At 49.0% G+C, this 22247-nt stretch overlaps 1 protein-coding gene across 2 annotated transcripts; it reads right to left on the bottom strand.

Moving 5' to 3' along the window:
• Nucleotides 1-12097: 12097 nt before the first annotated feature.
• FGF8 (fibroblast growth factor 8) lies at nt 12098-18748 on the bottom strand. 2 transcript variants are annotated; one of them, XM_043987981.1, is made up of 5 exons: nt 18696-18748; nt 18488-18524; nt 16345-16525; nt 13638-13744; nt 12098-12385 (listed from the first exon to the last, which is right to left on the bottom strand). In XM_043987981.1, the coding sequence occupies exons 1-5, from the start codon at nt 18746-18748 to the stop codon at nt 12098-12100; spliced, it is 666 nt and encodes a 221-aa protein (XP_043843916.1). The 2 variants fall into 2 exon arrangements, with proteins under 2 accessions (XP_043843916.1, XP_043843917.1); XM_043987982.1 differs by having other exon boundaries at nt 16345-16492; nt 18696-18727.
• Nucleotides 18749-22247: the final 3499 nt, after the last annotated feature.

Raw genomic sequence — 22247 nt, 5'->3', positions numbered from 1 at the left:
ACTAACTGGCGTTGGAATTACCAAGCTTGAGAGTGATTTGTATCTGCCCTCCTTGGCATGACAGAACTCTATAAAGGGTAGCAATGCCTCCTTCAGGCTCCATACAAATTTTTTTCTGTTCCCCAGGACCATTCTCTTCACTTACCTAAAAGTTTTGATGAATGTAACTTCAAAGGCTAAAGCCAGCACTAAGAACTGATGATCCCTATAGCTGACAGTGTCTCAGATGGACCATAATGGTAATCAGGAATCTCTACCCAAGGGAATAATTCTAAGCTCTCTCTCTTCCTTCTCTCTCTCCCCTTTTCCCCCGTCTCTGTCCCCCATCCCCTACACAACATACATACACACACACATACACACACATACACACACATACACACACAAACCCTAGATGAGTACCCTGCATCAAAGGCCATACATCAACTTTCTTTCCTGCTGTTCTCTGGCTTTATCTTGCAATGTCACCCTGTCTGCCTCAGACCAGTCTGCCCAACCTTCTTCTCTTTACTCTTAGAACACCTTAGCTGTCAAAGTATTTGTCACACTAAAGTATTTTTTAAGTTAATCTGTTCTCTCATCTGATAAACCCAGTTCTACCTCTGACTCTATTTGTTTGGGGTTTTTTTTTGGCTAGGCAATGAAGGTTAAGTGACTTGCCCAGGGTCACACAGCTAGTAAATGTCAAGTGTCTGAGGCTGGATTTGAACTCAGGTCCTCCTGAATCCAGGGCCAGTGCTTTATCCACTGCACAACCTAGCTGCCCCCTCCTGACCACCATTCTAGAGGCCTTCTTGTGACTCAAGCTCCTTCCGTCTTCCTTTCCTGCTTTCTAAGAAAGAGAACCCCCCTCCCAAGGGAAACAAAATTTGTCTCAGAATCCATCCCCCGACACTTAGGATCAGGCACAGGTTAACACCCAGGAGCATAGAGGATTTGGACCCTAAGGAAAAGAGACCAGTTCTGTTTGTAGCTTCTAAACCCCAGCAGTTTTATTTCTCAGCCTGACCTATCAGAAATGAGATCAAGCAGACACTGCATGGCTATATTACATTTGATAAATGATTTACTTGTTTGTTCTCCATTACTGAGGGCAGTAACGGGCCCCAGAACTAAATTTGCTGAGGCTTCAATCATTCACAAACATTTGCTGAGTACCTACTGTGTCACGTGCTTCTAACATGATGTCACATAGTAGGCCTTTAAGAAAAATACATTGAATTGTAAAGACAAACAAATTTGAACAACTTCAGAATGCTGACCATTGCAATGACTAACCATGATTCCAAAGGATTGATAATAAAACACACATACTCCTTGGATCCTGAAAGGGCATGGACTCAAGGTGCAGAAGAAGATAGACATTTTTAACGGGACAAATTTGGGAATTTGTTTTGCTTGACTACGCATATTTGTTACAAGGAGTTCATTTTTCTTTTTCTTTTCCCATGTGGAGTGGGTAAAGAAAAGAAATTCTTATTAATTCAAAAAGAAAAAATTTTAAATATATAATGAATGACTGATCCATTGTGCTGTGGGGGAAATGGAAGGTGGTTTACCCCCTCACCGTAGGAATGGCAGAGTCGGGGGCAGCTAGGTGGCACAGTGGATAAAACCCTGACCCTGGATTCAGGAGGACCTGAGTTCAAATCCAGCCTCACACTTGACACTAGCTGTGTGACCCTGGGCAAGTCACTTAACCCTCATTGCCCCGCAAAAAAAAAAAACCCAAACAAAACCCCAAAAAACAAAAACAAGCAAGCAAACAAACAAACAAAAGGAATGGCAGAGTCATATGAGGAGAGTGGGCTCACACGGGAAGAATTAAATAACTATAAAAGGAAAAAAAGATTAATGTGGAATGAAGTGGTCAAGGAAAAGCTTTAGGGACTTGAACTGGGCTTTGATGGATGGAGAAGAGAGTCAGAAAGAAGAAGAGAAGACACTCTGGGCAGGGAAAGGAATCATAATCAACGATGGAAGCAGAAATGTTTTATTCTATTTGATGGGACAGTGAAGAGACTGTGTAGGAGGGAGTTTGTGCTAGGAAAAGGAGAGAGTCTTGGAAAGTAGGATAAATTCAGCATGTAGAGGACCTTGGCTAAAGGATTTGTTCTTTATTCCATAGGAAATGGGGTCATCATTGTAATGACTATTCACAATTCAAACAAACAAACCTGTTTAAGATTAATCTCTTTGAGGAGCAAGTAGACACTTAACACTTACTTAGCTGAGTGACCCTGGGCAAGTCACTTAACCCCAATTGCCCCACAAAAAAAAAAATATATATATATATATATAGACAAGACAAATTGGAGATAATCTTAGAGGGAAGGAACTTCTCTTAGGGGGATTAGAAAGTTTCTTTTGGAAGATGGGATTTTTGTCTGGGACCTGAAGGAAGCCTGGAGACAGAGATGAGGAGAGAAAAAATTCCAGGCATGAGGGACAGCCAGTTCAAATTCATGGCGTCAGGAGATCAAGTGTTTTGTGCAAGGAATAATAGCAAGAGACCAGTATCACTGGATTGCAGAATACACAGAGAGGTGTAAGATATAAGAAGCCTGGAAAAGAGGAAGCCATGGAATTTACCCAATGAGGGACAGGAAAGGTCAGATCTTTGTTGTTGGAAGATAAGTTGGATAGATAGTGGAGAATGGACTGAAGTAGAAAAAGACAAGACGGGGGCAGCTAGGTGGTGCAGTGGATAGAGCACCGGCCCTGGATTCAGGAGGACCTGAGTTCAAATCCGGCCTCAAACACTTAACACTTACCAGCTTTGTGACCCTGGGCAAGTCACTTAACCCCAATTGCCTCACCAAAACAAAACAAAACAAAAACAAACAGAAAAAGACAGGACTAGGAGACCAGCCAGCAGTCTAGGAGTGACATGATAAGGGAGGTGATGGAGGGGGTGGTAGCAGTGTCACAGGAAAAAAGGGGGCTTAAGTGAGAGATGTTATGAATGTAGAAACAACAGAACTTGGTAATAAATTGTAGAGTGAGAGAGTGAGAAATGAAGGATGACACCTAGGATGTCAATCTGGGGACTGCCCTTTATAGTAAAAAAGAAATTGGGAAGAGGGGAGTGGTTAACGGTAGAAATAAAGGTAACAAGTTCAGTTTGGAACGTGTTGAGTTTCAGATGTCTATAGTTCAAGATGTCCAAGAGGCAGTTGGAGATACAAGACTAGAGGTCAGGAAAGAGATTAGGGCTGGATAAGTAGATGTGAGAATCATCTGCATAGAGTCCATAGTTGAATCCTTAGGAGTTGATGAGATTGCCAAATGAAATCTAAAGGAGAAAGAGAAGGGCCCTTCCCAAGACAGAGTCTGGGGGGATACCCACAGTTAGAGGGCACAAGCTGGATGAAGATCTAGCAGAGGAGACTGAAACATTTTTTCCTTTTCCATGCTAAACACAGACAATTCCTTCAATTGATCCTCCTATACCTCAGGGTGTGAGGTCCAGAACTGAAGCCCATGAAATTGAGACCCAAAACAATGAAGAGGTTTCCTAGGTGTATTCAATCGAACAAATTAACTCAATTTAAAATCTTTTATTAATTCCCTTTCCTCTATAAAAGGCACTGAGCTAGGCCCTAATTATACAGAGATGAAATAAGTGACAGTAGTTGCCCTCAGGGAATCTATAATAGTGGATGCTTCAGCCTTGCCCTTCAACAGTCCCAGAGAGACAGACAAAATAGCTAGCCTCTTAGCCAGTCATACCCTCTATTTTCAGGAAGAATGAATGAACATTTATTATTTTTGTTTGTTTGTGAGGCAATTGGGGTTAAGTGACTTGCCCAGGGTCACACAGCTAGCTAAGTGTTAAGTGTCTGAGGCTTAATTTGAACTCAGGTCCTCCTGACTCCAGGGCCAGTGCTCTATCCACCCTGCCACCTAGCTGCCCCATGAACGAACATTTATTAAGAGTTTACTATGTGCCTATCCCATTCTTTCCTTCCTTTCCTAAGCAGCAGGACAAATTAAATGTCTATTCTGATGATTGCTGGATGACTGGTGTCCAGAAACTTCCCCAAATTCTGCCTCTTTCCCTGCCCTATGCTAAGTGCTGGGAATACAAATAGAAAAGCAATCGGTCCTTGCTATGCTATTTAGGAGCTCAAATTCTAATAGGAGATAAAACATATAGGTGGAGTCACCTGTAAATCAGTTGGAAAGGTCCAGTGGTCCTTAGAGTGCATGGTGATGCATATTCTTTACTATTGATTTCATTAACAGAACCATATATATATATTTTTGGGGGGGGCAGGGCAATGAGATGAGGGTTAAGTGACTTGCCCAGGGTCACACAGTTAGGAAGTGTCAAATATCTGAGGCCTGATTTGAACTCAGGTCCTCCTGACTCCAGAGCCAGTGCTCTATCCACTGCGCCACCTAGCTGCCCCCTGCATATTCATTTCTGATGTTGAACCTTTTGATAGTGCCAAGGACTTTGGTGTTGAGAATTTAATTTTCTGGCTTTTTAGTAGCTGCAGATGCTCAGAAGGCAGAGACAATTACCAAACCCTTTTGCCAGAAAAATTGCTTCCTTGGATGATGACTTTGGGGCTGGGCTCGAAGCAGGGCTGATAGGGCTTACCTACCCCCACAGTAGCAGCTAGTCAGTATTGGTGATGGTAAAGGATGACAGTCACCTCCACAGGGGCCACTCCCCTTAGATAATGGCTTCAGGCAGACTGAAAGAAGGAGGGGGGAAGAAGGGAGCACCATCTTTGGTTTCATAGAGTTCTGGGCTTGGATCTACCTAATAAGAAATACTCATCCCCCTAACAGCTAGATCCTAAATTTGGGACAGGACCACCACCCTCTCATCTCGTTCAACCAAGCCCAGGACCAGTAATGCTGAATGGAGAGCCAGAAACCCACCTCTGTCTGTCTGTGAAGATGCCACAAGAATAACTCTGCCCCTCAATTGGAAGAGTCTTGGACACTGCTGGCCCCCCCCTCCCCCGCCCATGGGGATCTGCAGAGCTCTTCTCTCACCCAATTTATGACACTGGAATCAGCCCCAGGGCCAGTATAGGCTGGGGGGGGCGGGGAACAGGGAGAAGGGAGCAGATCAGAGAACTCAGGACCCATTCCTTTCTCCTCAACTACCACAACTTTTACTCAACCGGCGTCCAGCTCACAGGCATGTGGAGGAAGGAGTCTGCAGGCTCTTAGAAAGGGCCCCCATTTCAGTGCGGAGGGGTTAGCTCTGGGGTAGTTAGTCTCCTAGGTGTTGTCCAGAGCATAGTTAGCTCCACATGGTGGGAGAGAGAAACCAAGGGGGAGAGAAGCAGGCAATAGGGTGGGGGGAGGTTGGGAATTTCCTCCAGCATTCCCCTGTTAGAGCCCCCAATCTGGTTGACGCTCAATCAGTCCTTCTCTCTCGTCTGTTCACTGGGACTCTTAATCTCCTGTCTTGCTGTCCTCCTTTGAAGTATTTTAGTTGCTATGGAAACCCCGGGGGCATGGAAGGAGGCAGAGTTTGGGGAGGTTTCTGGATGTCCACACCAGTCATCCAGCCATCATCAGAAGAGACATTTGATTTATCCAGCATCTTGGGAAAGGAAGGACAGAGGGGGATAGGCACACATATCCCTCATCCCTGAACCATGGGTATATTGAGAAAACAGCCCCACAACAAATACAACAACCCATTGTGTCCCCCCTACAACTCCCTCTCTTCACTAAGTTGTTTTTTTGTTTTTTGTTTTTAGTGAAGCAATTGGGGTTAAGCGACTTGCCCAGGATCACACAGCTAGTAAGTGTTAAGTGTCTGAGGCCACATTTGAACTCAGGTCCTCCTGACTCCAGGGCCGGTGCTCTATCCACTGTGCCACTTAGCTGCCCCTCTTCACTAAGTTTTAACTCCCCTACCTAGATATCACAGCCTTACTCTGCCTTGCTTACTCTTCCTGAATGCAGAATTTTCCCCCAAAGTTCCCACAACAGCCTTAGTAAATCCAGAGCTTGCCTTTGGCCAGCCTTGGGTCTGCAGACAGACCCTGGCTCCCTGGCTCCGATCTACTAAACCAGGAGGAGATGAAGAACCAAGGCAGGGCTGGAGGACAGAGAAGATAGATTCTCAGAGCAAAGACAGGAGTCTGCTGAATAAACACCATTTGCTTTTTTTCAGGGTAACAGATCCCTGACCTTCAAGGATAGGGCGGGGAGGGCTGGAGACTAGAAAGTAGGAACTGGGGAATGGAAGGATCACAGATTTAGATCTGGAAAGGATCTTAAGGGCTCTCTAGTCCAACCCCCTCATTTTGCTTGTAAGGAAATTTAGGCACAAGTTGGTTAAGTGACTTAGCCAAAGTCATGCAGGTAGTGTCATGGGCAGGACTTGAACCCAGGTTCTGTGGTGGCAGAGTGAGTATTCTTTTCACTGTACCACAGGGGCTAGAGTTGTGTCTAGAGGTAGCTTTTCCCTCTGGGGGATCAGAAATAGCTCACCTGGCTGCTGTCACGTTAGGATTCAATGCAATCGAATCAGCTTAAGCATGGGGAACATGGATATTAGAAAAAAACACACCATAGTCTCTGTGCTTAAGGAGTTTGTATTCTACTTGGACATGGGGGTCAGGCTTTCGTTCTTCAACATAGTAGAGATTCATGTTGTCTTTGGTCCAGGAGAGAAAGGTTGGCGATCACCTCTGGAAGGGCTGAAGAAATTAAGAAACACAAAACAATAGATATAACCTATATCAGATTACCTGCTGTCTAGGGGAGGGGGGAGGGAGGGGAGGGAGGGAGAAAAATCTGAAATTGTAAAGCTTGTATAAACAAAAGTTGAGAACTATCTTTACATGTAACGGAAAAAATAAAATACCTTATATGTAAAAAATTAAATTAAATTAAATTTAAAAAAAGAAACACAAAACAAAGGGCTGGGGGAGAGAAAGAAGGAATCCCTTCTAGAGGTTATCCTTGTTCCTCATTCACCTCTATATTACCATATAATGGTTAGGCAGGAGAAAGTCCAGGACCTGGGGAAATGGTCTCTTTTATCTTCCCAATCAAAGTCCCAAGGCTATTTTGGGGATGGGCAAATTCAGATAGTATCTCTCCCCACCCCAATCCTCATACACCCTTATGCTCAGGACAAAAGGAGCACTCTCCAAATAATCCAAGCTCTTCCAGTATTCCTGTGCCCCAGCCAAGGCTGACCACTCACCCAAACTCCAAAAAAGAGAGCATGAGCTCCCTTTGCCAATTTTAGGAGCACCCCTAGCAACTGTCAGCCCTGGCTCCTCGTCTATATAATCATATCCATCCAGGTGGGATAGGATAGTACTTCTTGTGGTGAATATACATACTAATAATAGCTGGGGAAAGACCTCATGTGGAAGGTGGCAGCTGAGCTGGTTTTGAAGGAAACAAGGAATTCTAAGAGTTGGTGTCGAGGATGGAGCAGGAATGAGGGACAGTCAGGGAAAAATCAAAGGTATAGAAGATGCAGGAGTATTTGTGAAGAAGAGCAAGAAGGCAAATCTAGCTGTAATTTTAACTAACTTAGAATGTATGGAAGAGTAATGTATGATGAAATAAGTTGGGGCTAGTCTGTGAAGAGCTTAGAGAAGTTTAAATTTGATCATAAAGACAATAGGGAGCCATTAAAGTTTATTGAGTAAAGGAATGGCATGATCAGGTATGCTTTAGGAAAATAATTTTAGAATCTGTGTGTGGAGGATATCTTGGAGAGGGGAAAGATTTGAGTCATGGAGACCAATCAGGAGGCTATTGTAATAATAGCTCAATTAAGGGATGATGATAGGGGCATGAACTAGAGTTGTGGCTGTGTGAGTGGAGAGAAGGAAATGGATATAAATGATTATAAGGAGGTAGAAACGACAAGATTTGGCAACAGTGATTAATTAAACTGGATTAAGAAGAGTAAGGAGCCAAGGAGGAGGCTGAGGTTATGACTGGAAAGAAAATGTTACTCTTGGCAGAAATAGAAGAGTTCAGAAGAGATGTAGGTTCGGGGGAAAAGAATTAATTCTGTTTTAGACATGTTATGTTTGAGGAGCCTATGAGACATACAGTTTGAAATGTTTAATGGGAACTCAAGAGAAAGACTAGTTCTGAACATATAGATCTGGTAAACACCTGCAAAGATCATAATTGAATCCATGGAAGCTGACAATGTCATCAAATGGAGAAAGAGAAAATAAGAGTCTCGGGGTATACTTGCAGATAGCTGGGTGTGATATAGATGTCTGCAAAAGAGACTGAGGAGTCATCAGACAGGTGGGAGGGAGATGGAGACAGAGAGATAGAGGGAGACAGACTGAGAGAGAGACAGAGAGAGAGACAGAGTATTCAATGGCTTCAAATGCTGCAGAGTATGAGGACTGAGAGGCCACAGAGAGGAGACAAGGAAGATGGGGTGACAGGGTGGGTTGGGCCGAATGGACCGGGCCAGGGCACCCAACTGGCTTGTTTATCTTTGAATTGTTGCCGCTGCAAAGTCCTGGCTAATGGAGTTTTACAGCCACTCAAGCTGCAACTGGCGAGGAATCAATCATTACCAGCACTTAGCAGCTGGATAGTTAACAGCCTGAACTGAAGCCAAACTGGTTGTTAACTGTGATAACAACTGATTTCAAGGGGTTATTGCTGGGCCCAATATGCTCAGCCCATTTACTTCTGGTGAACCAAGCAGAGAGCTGATGTTAACCCCAGGAAAAGGAGGAGGTGCTTGAGGCCCTGGACAACAGCCCTGGCCCACCCTCTTCAGATGGCAGAGTTGGGTTGCTCAGTGGCAGAGAATGAACCAGGAAAAGAAGAGGAGGGAGCTGGGACCTAGCAACTAATGGCAGGTTCACTCCTCCTGGTGATAAGGCAGAGACTTCTCTTCCTCCTCTTCCTCTTCCTCTTCCTTCAGTCAATGTATCCCCAAAGTATAGGCCCAGCTGAGAAGAGCCTAGTCCTTGTAAATGGGGCCTCCCCATAACTCTTCCCATTTGGGAAGAAGCTAGTGTGTTGCCCTTGGCCAAAAGCTGCAAGCCCTAGAAGGCAGCCCAGTGCCCCTCCACTAAGCTGGAGTTGAAGAAGAGCCCAGGGTCCCTGGGGACTTCTTCCAGAGTAAGGCTGTTAATTTAAATTTCCTGATCCCCATAGGCACATAGCAAAAAAGGGGCCTGGCCTGAAAGGTTTGCCCCAACAGAAAGAACCCTTTCCAGGCTTTCCCTGGCCTGAGGAAGAAGGGGGTGAGCCTGCCTGACCTGGCCTGACTTATTTCTCCCTGGCACTACTAGAAGTTAAACCACGGTGGGAGTGGGAATTTCTGTGAAGAGTCCCTTTCCCCCAGGGACCACAGACTAGGCCTTCCCCTTCTTTGAGTTCCAGCAGCTCTCTAGATACTGAGGACGGACCCAAGGAGCTAACATTCCTTTTCCCCTACTAGCTGTTGCCCCCACCTCAACCCCGCCCCCACCCTTAGGCCTCCCCCAGGAATGACTCTCTCCAACAGATGAATGTGGGTCATTATGGGGGGCGGCGGGCAGGGCAGATGAAAGCATTTCCTGGACTTTTCCTTCATTTACATGGCATCAGAAGCTGCTCAGAAGGTGTGACTTTTCCCACAGTGAGACCCCCAGCTCCATGCACAATAAAGCCAGGCTGCTCACCCAGAATTAATTAAAGGGGGAGGGGGAGAAGAAGGGAGAAGGGGAACAGCGGGGGAGGGGCTTAGGAATGGGATGGGGGGGGTGAAGCTTAAAAGAAAAAAAAAAACTATTTAGGTTCCCTCCCCCTTCCCTGCCTTCCATCCCAGAGAGCCTACTAGAAGGAGTGTTTCTAGAGATAGCCCCCACAGACAGGGACAGAGAATGATGAAATATCGCTACATCTTTTCCCCTACCCTAGTCTCACAGTGCTGCTCTTAACCCCTCTGTCTCCTAGACTTCCTCCCTTTCTAGGAATTCTCTTTGGTGATACTGTGGAAGCAAAACCTGGGAGCTGGAGATGCCTGGCCAGGACAGAAGGATGCCACAGAAGTGTGAATCCAGCTAAGGTCCACCCTTAGGATGGATTTTTTTTTTTAGTGAGGCAATTGGGGTTAAGTGACTTGCCCAGGGCTAGTAAGTGTTAAGTGTCTGAGGCTGGATTTGAACTCAGGTCCTCCTGACTCCAGGGTCAGTGCTCTATAGGATGGATTTTTAAGATAGACTGGATAAGCAGGGCATAGTGAATGTGGCCCCTTTCCCCCAGGATGCTGGAGATAAAGGGACCATTTCTTGCACTGCTCCTAGCTGACAGACTAAGCAATCTCCTCCCCACCTAGTTCTTGGGAGACTCTGTGGGATGGTGAGACGAAGTGAGAAGAGCACTGGATTTGGAATATTAAATTCTGAACTCAAATCCCAGTTCCGCTATTGAATGTTTCATCTTGGGCAAGTCATTTCATTTCTCTGGGCCAGTTTCCTCATGTGTAGAACAAGGGGGTCCTCTAAGGCAAAACTTCTTAAAATGTGGGTCGTGATCCCATATGGGGTCAAGTAACTCAACATGGGGGTTGTGAAAAAGTTGGCAGTTGTAAAAGGTTATGTATACCTAGTTCATATGCCTATATACCTGGGGGTCGTGTAAAAATTTCTCAGGTGAAAAAGGGTTTCGTGGGGAAAAGTTTAGGAAGTCCTGGTCTAAGGTCCCTTTCTGCTCTAAATCTGATTTGGTCATCATCCAGGCCTGACCATGCTGACCTCCCCCTTCCCTGGAGAATAGTCAGCTCAGCTTCCCTTGCTCATGACTTACTGACTTTCTTTCTTTTTTTTGTTTGTCTGTTTTTCAGGCAGTGGGGGTTAAGTGACTTGCCCAGGGTCACACAGCTAGTAAGTGTCAAGTGTCTGAGGCCGGATTTGAACTCAGGTACTCCTGACTCCAGGGTCGGTGCTCTATCCACTGTGCCATCTAGCTGCCCCGCTCATAACTTACTAACCCCTTCTCCCGAAGTGAACACCTGCTTCTTGTGTCTCAGCAGGTAAAACCCATATTTAGGTAGTCCTAACCCTAACCCCCATCCTCCCTGTCCCTAACCGCCTTCTTCCCCTCAAAAATCACCTCCTCTAGCCTTTTATTTCCCATAGAGTTGGCAATTGGGAAACTGTCAGACTCCATACTTCTCTGCCCATGCCAAGGCAGGACACTCAGGGACTATGCACTTAGTTAAGACTCGTGGGATGATTTTGACCAGATCCTTGGGTCCTATGTCTGGGCTGGCCCAGCCTGGTGGGGGTTAGAGCAGGCAAGAGGCTAATAATCATCCTTGGCCCAGAGGTGGTATTTTGAGGTGTCAGTAATTAATAGCTGTTAAGTGCTAGGAGATCTTTGTCTTGAGAGCTGCCTAGAACAGCTTAAAGCGCTTCCTCTGGCCACTGTCCTCTCTACTCTGGTTGCAAAAAAGCTAAACAAAGCGTTATGGAGAACTGGGGCCCAGGAATAGCATAAGGCTGTCTGATAGCAAGTAGGAGCCATCCAGATAATTTGAAAACTTCAACTAGAAGGTCAGACTTGCTGTTTCTTAATTTTTACTTTCTATATAGGCTTCCGTGAGAAGGCTGGTTCCCCTCAAAGAATGGGGTGCCTCATCACCCAAACACAAACTTTTAATAGACATGTTAAATAAATATTTCAATCATTTAATATTAGCCAATACATGATTCTCCCACTTCCCAACATACATCCAAACCACCAATTCAAGCTATACCTTTCTTCTCCCCCAGGTAGGGCAGAACTGGGACCCAGAAAGGGGGAGATAGGGTAGAGGGGTAATGTCAGCCCCACATTGTTCTTGAGAAATCCTAGGAAGACAGCCCCCTACCACCAACAGGTTTGGCCCTAGGAACAAGACCTTTTGGTGAAGTTAAGAAGACAACCACAGCCAAGTGGAATACAAAAATAAAGCCTCTTTTTTTCTTTTTGTTAAAAAAAAAAAACCCAACAGCAAACAATTATCCACATCTAGAACCCAGGAAGTCCCCTCCCCCCTCCCCTCGGCGTTCCATTCTGTTTAGCTGCTCCGTTATCTTCTTAAGAGAAAAGTCTCTACTCAAAGTCCTGGGGAGGGGTCGGGGCCCTATCGGGGCTCAGAAGCCCAAGTCCTTTGGCCCCGGAGGCTCCGAGTGAAGGGGGGATAGTTGAGAAACTCAAACCGAAGGCTCTGCTCTGTGGTGTGGTGACCTTTGGGCAGCCGCTTCATGAAGTGGACCTCTCGTTGGTGCTGTCGGGTCTTAGAGCCCTTCCGGGGACGACCCTTGCGGGTGAAGGCCATGTACCAGCCTTCGTACTTGGCATTCTGAAGAGCCGTGTAGTTGTTCTCCAGCACGATCTCTGTGAAGACGCAGTCCTTACCTTTGCCGTTGCTCTGTGGGAATGGGGGAGACACCATGGTAGGGGCAAAGCGTCATCCGGCTCCATGAGCCGGGGAGGGGGTTGGGTGAATGCAGAAGGCAGAGGGCAGGCGGGCAGGCCCAGCCAGCATGCACCCTGGCAGATGGTGAGGTGGGCAGGAGCAGCAGCCCCGCCCACCTACCCAGGCACTCAGTCTCTAATCCTTCACAGCCCATAGCACACCCGGCAACTTCCTCCCCCCTGGGCAGCAGTGACACATGGCATGGCAGACAAGGCAGAGAGAGAGAAGGGCAGAGCCTGGGGGGCAGGACTCTGTCTATAGCCACCCACCCTTTCTAAGCTCCCCCTTATCCCCCACCACACACAACTTGAGCCTCCTGTCTCCTGTATCTACCCTCTCTGGCTAATGCCCAGGTCCCAAAATTCCCAGGGAGTGGGGCTTCTCCACCTGTAGGGGCTCTTTGGGGATTCCACCCCCACAAAAAAGGGGCAACCCCCCCACCATATCAGGTTCTGTTCTGCCAAAGAGACCAGTGAACAGAGTGGGGGGGGGTGTCCTGAGAAGATGAGAAAACTTTATGATTCCAAGACAGGCAAGAAGGCCTACGCCAGGACCTAGGAGGAGGTTCCTTGTGACTTAGTGGTGAATGTTAGCCACTCTCACCCATTTATTTACCCACAGGAAAAAGTGCACCCACAGTGAAGTTTTGTGTCTCAGCACTCCCTCAAAGTTGAAAGGCCTGAAGAAGAGTGAAGTGGGGTGGGGGTAGGGGGTGGGGAGTAGCCAGTGAGCAGGAGTTGTGCTGAGTCCCCCGGCCCAGGAAGCAGTGGTGGCCCAAGGCGAGGCATAGTAGCCGTGACTAATGGGGGTATTTCAGAGCTCTGCAGAGGGGCTGGTTCCACAGAGCTGCTGAACATTGCAAATGCTTGTACCATGGAATTGGACATAATAGCAAAGCAATTTGGTGATTTGTTAAGAAGATATATGGAATTCAGCAGCTCCCCCCCCCACCCCCTTTACTAACTAGGCCTTCCTTCTTCCTCCTCCTTGAGCTTTTATTTTTTCTTTTCTCAGGTTTACCCCCTTTACTCCAACACAATAAACACAAGACTGACCCCAGAGGTGACGATCTACTCACTCTGAAACTGACGGTGGTGAGGATGTCTTTGGTCTAGAGAACAAATAGTATGGGTGTGTGGGTGTGGGCGTGGGGGGGCATCTAATTTAGCCTATTAGCCTGGGATCTAGCCTCTGAAGACCTTACCTTGGCAATCAGCTTTCCCTTCTTGTTCATGCAGATGTAGAGGCCCGTCTCAGCCCCCCGGACTCGTACTCGACTTCCAAAGGTGTCTGTCTCTACTATGAGCTTGGCTGCCAGAGAGAAGGGGAGTGATCATCAGAAGGAGTACAACATTTCATTCTTCTTACTCAGGGCAGGCCCACTCTACCCTGACCAAGGATAATGTTAGCAGTTACCATCCCAAATCCATGGAGAACCAGTAACACTGATTGGAAAAAAAAAATACACAAACCTTTCCCTTCTTGGACTCCACACTAGAACAGCAGCATGCCCCTCCCTTTCCCAATGAAGATATCCACTAGCCTCTAGGCCCAGCACTCAATACCCCAGGAAAATTCAGGTGTCATTCATTTTTCCTCAATAAGCTTCCTTCCTGCTTACCACCCAACCTCACTGGGTAGGGAACCTTAAATCTTTGCTAGATGGATCTATCTCTAAAGGCCTCCATGGAGAAACAGAAAATGAAGATTAGAGGCTGGAGGGTTGGGGCAAGAGGTCATTTTGATGGGTAGGATACGGGGGAGAGGGAAACTGTTTAAAAGAGAAGAGGGGACAATGATGTCATCTACCTCCCAGCCTGCAGCTAGCTGGATATGGGACTGCTTTTAAGGATGTCCTTGGCTCCTTTCTCTAACCCTTTCCTGAAGCCCCGGGGCACTTATTTACAGCTGGGGAAGCTGCCCTGGAAGTCCTCCCTTCTGCCCTCTCTGCTCTTGATATAGTCACTTCACTCCAAACTGCTCATATATAAGCAGTCTCCCCCCCTCCCTTCCCACTACTTGACTGGAGAAAGAGCCTTGGGGGGCAGAACCTGTCAGGAATCCTATCCTGGTTCAGAAGGAAGAGGAAAACGTGGGGGGGGGGAGGTGTTGTGGACAGAGACAGGAGTGGAGAGTCAATGCCTTCTTCCTGCAAAAAAGCAAGGCCCCCCCTCCTCCCGAGGTGGCTCTGCTCTGCAAGGAGAAACCTTGCTGGAGATGCTGGGGCCCCCAGATCTCAAGATCAGTTGGTCCATCTAGCCTCTTCCTGCCCCCCACTTCCAAACATCCTTAAGGAGGCAGGCTCAGTGGAAGATTCCACTTGGCACCTTTTCCTGAAAGACTGACAATGTGTATGACAAATGGTTTGATCAGAAAACTGAGGGAGAGAGTGGACTGCACGGGAACAGAGAGAGGTTGCAGCTCTTTGACCCTGGTGGCTAGTCCCAAGGCTGGAGGGCTCACTCCCATTTTTGGCACTGGCCAATCAGGTCCGGTAGCAGCAATATTTTGCAATCGTGCTTTTGGACGGCTGATCGCTTTCCAACCTATTCTTTCCTCTAAGTGACAGATTTATCCCAGGAAAAGGATGGCTCCCGTTCGAACTTTGAAGGAAAGTCAGATAGAGGCAGGGAAAAAAAATGCAGCGAGACACGCTCGAACCCCAAACTAGCCTGAGAAGAGGAGAAAGTATTCAGGAAACATTCAAAGAGGCAAAAGTCAGAAGGCTTTTAATCGCTCTGCCAGACGAGGGCTCTCTCCAGAGATTCCTGGAGAACAATCTTGAGTCTTTTTTTTTTTTTTAACATTTACAGACTTGCAATTCCTTTCACACTTTACATCTGAAAAACGGCTTGTCCTTTTTCTGTTTTCTATCAGTCCTCATTTTTCTTCTTAGCCCTTAAAGTGCTCCACCTTTTTATTACATTTTAATAGTCTTCCCCTCTCCTCTCATGCTGGTTTAACTTGGTCATTATTTAAAGGTTTTTAAAAGTCGCAATAATAGCTCTCTGAAACAATGCTCACCGGGCCCCTGGCTCACCGGCCCAGAGGGCTTCCCCTTTTCTCCCCCCCTCTCAGTACAACACAGAAGACTCTCAAATGGCCCCAATGGTCAGGAATACGGAATGTTTTAGAAATCACCAAGCCACCAGTCTCCGGTCTCCGGTTTGAATTGTAGTCACTATCCCCGGGTCTGCCCACCTCACTCCCTTCAGTGGCTCCTCCCTTGAAGGCCCAATGTGGCCCTTTTGACCAAGCGATTCTGTAATTGACACTTATGATCAAAGTATTTAAACTTTCACACTTCTCAGGATTCCCTCCGCCCCCCAACCAAAGCAGTCTCTTCCTTCCCACCATTACTCGGAAGAGAGTCCAGAGTGATTTCTTGTGGGCCCTGTCTGACATATCCCCTTTCAAGAGTTTCCCTTATTGTGGAGTTTTTTTTTTTCCTGTCCCCTGCCTGCCTGAGCTGCTTGAGAAACCCCAGTCTGTCTCCATTTCCAAGCTATAGTGGAGGTGTGGGGGAGGATGGAAATTCATTTATATTTTGGAAAGGAGGATGCCTTATCATCTTGGAGTCACCTTGCTCCCCAGTGCTTCAGAGCCACTTTCTCCTGGGAAGCCTTAATGTTCTGAAGAGGACCTCCCTCCCCAACACCACAAGTCACCCCTTAATCCTTGACTGTGGCTGCCCCAGGTATGGAGAGAGAGAGACTGATGGTGCCCACCCCATTAAGGAAATCTACTGCCTGCACCTAGGTAGGGTACAGGTAGGAGAAGGTGTCACAATGCACTCTTTCCTCCTGGGTGCTGCACTGCAGTGGTTGGATCCTGTAGGGGTTCTGCTCTCTGCTCTCAACAGTGCATGTCAGTTTCTCTGCCCACAGTCCCCCTCCCATGCCCAGCCTTACCATAGGGGTCTCCATCCTCTGCCATTGCATTGATTCGTTTGTTGGCCAGGACTTGCACGTGCTTCCCACTGGTGCGGCTGTACAGCTGGTAGGTCCGAATGAGGCGCCGACTGAGCTGATCCGTCACCAGGCTCTGCTCCCTCACATGCTGTGTAAAATTAGGTGGGGACTGAACAGTTACCTTTAGGAAATTGAAAAATACACAACACACCATTATAATGCTACTCCTCCCAAGGGTCTGAGTGACCCTCTCCACCCCAGACCTGAGAAACTACTCAAGGCACTAAATCAGAGGGGTGGGGCACCACGGATGCCCAGAGCTGTGGTTTTTTTCCTACATACAAAAACATATGGATTCCCCACCCCTCTCCTCCCAGGACACCCCCCTCCCCTTTCCAACCTATACTATTTTCCCCATTGCCTCATACTCTGGGGTTTTGGAAGTGTCTCTCTTTGGGATTATTTTAGACTTTTAGCCTAATCCTAAAATATATCAAAGACATTTCAGAGCAGGACCCATCCAGTCTAGGTAGTTGGGTGCTTCGGCTGCAACTATTCTCTGGACCCTGGCCCATTAAGGACATGGTGGGTAGGTAGGGGGAGGGCTCAGAACAGGTTAGAAGGAAAGGAACAAGTGCAAGTAGAAGGCACTCACACTCCCTTCGGGTCCTTAGTAGGAGGTAGCAAGGTCTCAAGAGCTGAGCTGGCTCAGGCCTCAGCTCTCCCAATTCCCTCTTAGGACAGCCAGGGTCTTTTAAATGTGGACCTTACCCAATGACATTTATAAAGATGTATTTGGAACAAATGTTGAGGAGGAGAGAGGGCTAAGCCTGACCTGGTTCTGCTTCAGTCTAAGAAACAACTAAGAGGAAAAAAGGTCTGCGGTTTGGGGGAAGAGCAGTAAGATGGTGTGGGGGTCCCATCCTGTGCTCACAGGTATTTTCTTTTCTTGATGACATATAATCTTTATCTGTCCTGTCTCTCATATCATGCTAGTTCCAGATGCCTCCCCTACTTTGTGCGAATGGCCCTGGGGGCAAGGGGAATAATTTTTGGGGTAGGGGGAGAGGCTCTGGCCAGGCAAAGTGAAGGGGGTTCGTGAGTTCTGTGAGAAGTCCCACCCTCTGTCATGATGCCTATTTCTCTTTGCCAAGTATCTGAACTGAACCCTAGCTTCTACAATTTCTTTCCTCCCCAGATTCCCTCTCTCTCCTCTCTTTCCTCTGGTATACTTTGTTTCTCTACTGCTACAGGCAGTTTGGTTTGGGGGCATCTTCTTTCTCTGCCTCTGCAACCAAGTAAGCTGACTAGACTCATCTGTCTGTCCCAGGAGCCAGAAGTTTGCTGCCCTCTCACCCCCCAAGCTGTTAAGATGAAGTGGGACAGCTCTCAGATTCCCAACGCTGTCCCTACCCTGATAGTGAGTGTGTGCCAGCGTGTGTTCCAGGACAATTTAGGACAACATCTGGGGCCTTAATATCTGCCTTGGTCTTTTCTCTTTCCTCCGAAGAATGCCTCCGTTAGCTCCCACATATGACATCTGCCCCCAAGCTCACTGCTCTCCTTTGCAACCACCTGGCTAACCTCCTGTCTTGGCCCCTCTCTGGCCGTCCCCGGGGAATAGGTAAGAGCACCGGACGGGGAGGCAAGGGGCCTGGTTTCTACTTCTGGCTTCTGTCATTAACGGATTTGTGTGACCTTGGGAAGCTTTTCTTCCTGAGCCTTAGTTTCTCCATCCATAAAGTGAGACGGCTGTGTTAAAGGATCTGGGAGGTGCCCATGGGCTCAGACGCGGGCTGTGTGGCCCCCGGAGTGGGGGCACTGCCATTTCTGGACTAACTGTGTCCTGCCTCCCCAGCTCAGCATCCTGTCCCACCTCAGTGCCTCCTCTCCAACTTCGGCTGAGCCAGTGCGCTCGCGGCCTGACATTTTCCAATAGGCTCCATCTAATTATTTTCCCATCTAGTGTTCCCAGCAGTCCTCTGCTTTCACCCAAGTCAGTCCTGCGGGTTGCCCGCCCGCTCGGCCGGGGCCGATCTCGTCTCCAGCCCGCTCCGGTCCCCAGCCCAGTCTCCCATCCTCCCTTCCACCCCTCGCCCGGCCCCACGCGCGCAGAGCCGACGGGCGGCCAAAGGCTCCTTACCTGGGCTTGGAGGCAGAGGACCAACAAGTGCAACAGCCTGGAGGAGACAAAAGCGGGAGGAAGGGGGGAGGGAGGGGTGTGAGCAGAGGCTGCGGCGGCCCGGGGAAGGAAAGAGGGAAGTGATTTGGCTTTCCGGGGGCGAGTGGGCGGGCGGGCGTTCGGGCGCAGGGGACTGGTGGAAGTGAGCGGTGGCGGCGGCTTTACTTACAAACAGCTCAGCACCGAGCGGGGGCTGCCCATGACGCGCAGGGTCGGGAGCATGAAGACGGCTGAGGGGCCGGGCCGGGCCGGGCCCGCAAAGTCCCAGATGCTCAGAGACCCAGTCCCCTGGGATGGAGCTGGGGCGGCGTCGGGGGCGCGGTAGCGGGATCGGGGAGGGCTGCCCGAGAGGAGCCCGAGAGGGCCAGCGGCGCGTCCGGGACGGACCGACCAGCTGGGAGAGCAGGACAGGACAGTGGAGGACAGGGCAGCTAGAGGAGGAGAGAAGAGAGGAGAAGTGGAAGCCGAGGAGAGGTAGCCAAGGAGAAGAGGCAGCTCGGAGGGGCTCGAGGGTCGGACGCGGCGCGGAGCGGCTCGGCTCGGCTAGTCTCGGCGAGGTGCCCCCGCCAGGTCCCGCTGCGATGCGTGGAGCGGGTGGCAGGAGGCTGCACAGGATCCTCAGCCAGAGGAGAAGCCGGGGCGGGGGGTGGGGGGGTGGGGACGGGGGTAGGTGGGGAGGGGAGGGAAGGAGGGAAAGACTGGGGGAGGGGAAAGGGGAGGGGGGCCCCCGCAGGCTCTCGCACCCGCCAAGAGGGGAGAGCGCACAGCGCACAGCGGTCGGAACCCGCAGCCTGGGCTGGGAACCGGGCTGGTGAGGAGCCCCTGGGAGGGGAGGGGGCGGGGCGAGAGATGGGGATTGGGGTCTGGAGTCTGGGGGGAGAAGGCTTGGGAGGCGGGGCGAGGGGTCTCGGGTACAGTGGGGTAGGCTTGGACTACTCCAGCCCCCTTTCCCCCTCCTTTGCCCAGTTCTTGCTTTGAGAGGGAGAAAGGGGGTGTGTCCAGAGCCCAGGGAAATTCGGCTTGGTCCCCGGTGTCCGAGACCCCGAATCTGAAGCGGGACCCCGGGGTTTCCCACCCGTCCTGTGGGCCGTGGTCTCTAGAACCCAGACGGCGATAGTTTAATGGTCTCTGGACACGTTTTCCCCACTTATCCGGAATTTAAGGGCTGCCTGCTAGGCTGTGTCCAAGCGACTTTGAGTTCAACAAACATTTTAAAAGCCTACTAAGTGCCCTGCTGTGTCTGTGTCTGTCACAGGCCCTGGGTGTCTGTAATTCTGTTTATCAGAGAGAGACCACATTGTTAAAAAGGGTGCCTTGGGTTCTAGTCTGTCACTTAACGACTACTGTATCTGACCCTGGACAAGTCGCCTTGCATATCTGTAGAACTTTAAAGAATTTGTCTCATACAACAGAGGGGAAACTGAGCCTCATGCGAGAAGCGACTTTTCCAAGGTCATAAAATCAATAGGTCCAGTGCTTTTGTTTCCTCGTCTGCATTTAAGATTGTGTATGAATGTGTTTGTCAAAGGAGTGAGAAAAATTTTCCTACTGCCTACTCCCAACATACTCTTTCCCTCTGCTCCTTTCAGGAAACTAAGAAGTCCGGCTCCCCGTCTCCCAATCCCTAGGGAAGGAGAGAGCGCCCCCACTACAGGGTCCTGGGCCGGATAACTCCATTCCTTTTCTGGGGAGCCCCAGAATTCTCCCCACGGTGGAACCAAATACTCAGCATTACCTTCAAAAACTGTCCCTTCTAGGGTCAGACTTAGACCAGTGGGACAGTTCCTCTGTGCCCCAGGAGGATTTGTACTCCGAGAATAGAGCACTACTACCATGAACCCTAGGGACGGTGCCTGGTCTCTGTCCCACTAAAGGACTGGTCAGGACCTTTGCCCAGACCTCCAAAGTACAACCATCTTCTCCTTCCAAACCTAGCCCTTCGACCCCTTCCCACCTGGTGGGTCTTAGCTTACTAGAAGCTCCACCTCCCCTGGGTGTGGGTCTGAATGGGCATCTCCTGCAAGGGAGGGGACCTCTTGAAGCCATTGAGGATGAAGAAGAAAGACTAGGGTCTCCCAGGTCAGAGGGAATTGCAAAGAGGACTGGGATGGAAAGCCATAGGGGTCCTGAGCTGATATGAAGAGCAGCCCAGGACAGTGCTAGGTGTGTCTTCACCTGCCCTAGATGACCCACTTTGGGGCCCCACCCTGGGGGCCTTAGGAGATGAGTAGCCATAGAAGTGGATATGAATAGGTCAGCCACTTATTCCTGAGAGGTGGTACCATCTCACCCAAATTCAGGTAGAAGTCACACTGAGATAATATCCCGAATACCCAACCTGGCTCTTTCCAAAGCACTCCTCTATCCTCTCCCTCCTTATTCAAATCCCCAAACCCAAAAGGCCACCAGAACAGCTCCTCTCCTCCTTCCTTGCCTCCCCACAACAAAATTCTGGACTATACTCACTCTATGAATGGTAAAACTGAAGTCTGAAGGAGACTGAGTCAAGTCCACAAACTGGACCAGTTGCTACATATTCACTCCCAACTGAGCTTCTTCTGCATGAGAATATTTGGTGAAGGCATTCTGAGGGAATGGGGAGCAACCCCACGCCCCGGTACCAAATCCTTATGAAGGCAGGGAATAGTCCCCAAGCTCTGAACTCCCAGGGAAGTAAACGCCGCCGCCTCCCCCCCCCCCCCAGTGTACTCCAGCTTGTGGTAACCCAGCCTAGCCCTGGGTCAGGGGTGGTGTGGTGGTCCTGAGGCTAGGACCAGGGTGCTGTTGTGGCAGATGGGACTCCTTTATCTGACTGGAGTCTTAAAGGTTCTAGTATGGATAACATCCCCAAGACCATATCTAATCCCCAGGATCTACACATATCTAGGGGTTCCCCTCACTACCTTCACAGCCCTATGGTCTTTGCAGTTTCCCAACCATTTTATTTTCCTAAATACCCCATCTCTACTTCCATCCCAGTCAAGTAGACACAACTTTAGACCAAGAAGACCCCACCTGGTTTGTCTGGGGATAGCCCAAGCTTCTGTCTTCTTCCCTTCCTACCCCCACCCCCAAGTCCTGAGAAAGATCTGTGGCTTCCAGTCAGATGATCGGAAGATGAACATAGCCCGGAACCCCTGGTTCAGACAGTGGAAGAAAGGTAGGGGCACCCAGGGGATCTGGGGGCAGTAACTGCGGAAAGAGGAAAGAAGCAGCTAGAGTAGGTACCTGTTCCTGCCCCTGAGCTTGTGGTCCGTCTCCCTCCCCCCTTTCCCATGACTGACAGATGCTAATTTCCTGTAAGGATTCCTCCAGGCTCTCTCCAGCTCCCGCTCGCTCCTTTATCTTATCAAAGCCCCGTAATTACAATTGCTATTTTGTTTCCTCGAATCAGCAATCCGAGCTCCCAGCCCCAGATAGTAGGAACTCCTGTCAGCCTGATCCCTGAGTGACAGCCTCAGCCCCTTAGAGGCTTCCCTCCCCCTTACAAACACACTTTAAGAACACACACATTCTCTACCAAAACACACACACACACACACACACACACACACACACACACTCTGGAGACACACAACTTTAAACACATTTAGGCACAACAACAAACACACTACAAATACAGCCCTTTAGGCACACTTTATAAATGTGCACCTTTAGACAAATACTCTGCAAATGCACCAAAAGCCTTCTGACATACATTTTACAAACTCTTTAAACAGCC

The sequence above is a fragment of the Dromiciops gliroides genome, chromosome 2 (assembly GCF_019393635.1).
Source record: "Dromiciops gliroides isolate mDroGli1 chromosome 2, mDroGli1.pri, whole genome shotgun sequence".
NCBI lineage: Eukaryota > Metazoa > Chordata > Mammalia > Microbiotheria > Microbiotheriidae > Dromiciops > Dromiciops gliroides.
Note: the sequence above shows the minus strand (reverse complement) of the source record. Positions and strands in the feature narration are given on the sequence as shown.

What these genes read in the sequence shown, in the direction of transcription:
- FGF8 (XM_043987981.1), bottom strand. Translation starts at nt 18,748, where the DNA reads ATGCTCCCGACCCTGCGCGTCATGGGCAGCCCCCGCTCGGTGCTGAGC. An exon ending in AGAGGATGGAGACCCCTATG is followed by an intron (nt 13,745 to 16,344) that starts GTAAGGCTGGGC and finishes TCTCTCTGGCAG; the next exon opens with CCAAGCTCATAGTAGAGACA. An exon ending in AGGGAAAGCTGATTGCCAAG is followed by an intron (nt 12,386 to 13,637) that starts GTAAGGTCTTCA and finishes CCATTCCCACAG; the next exon opens with AGCAACGGCAAAGGTAAGGA.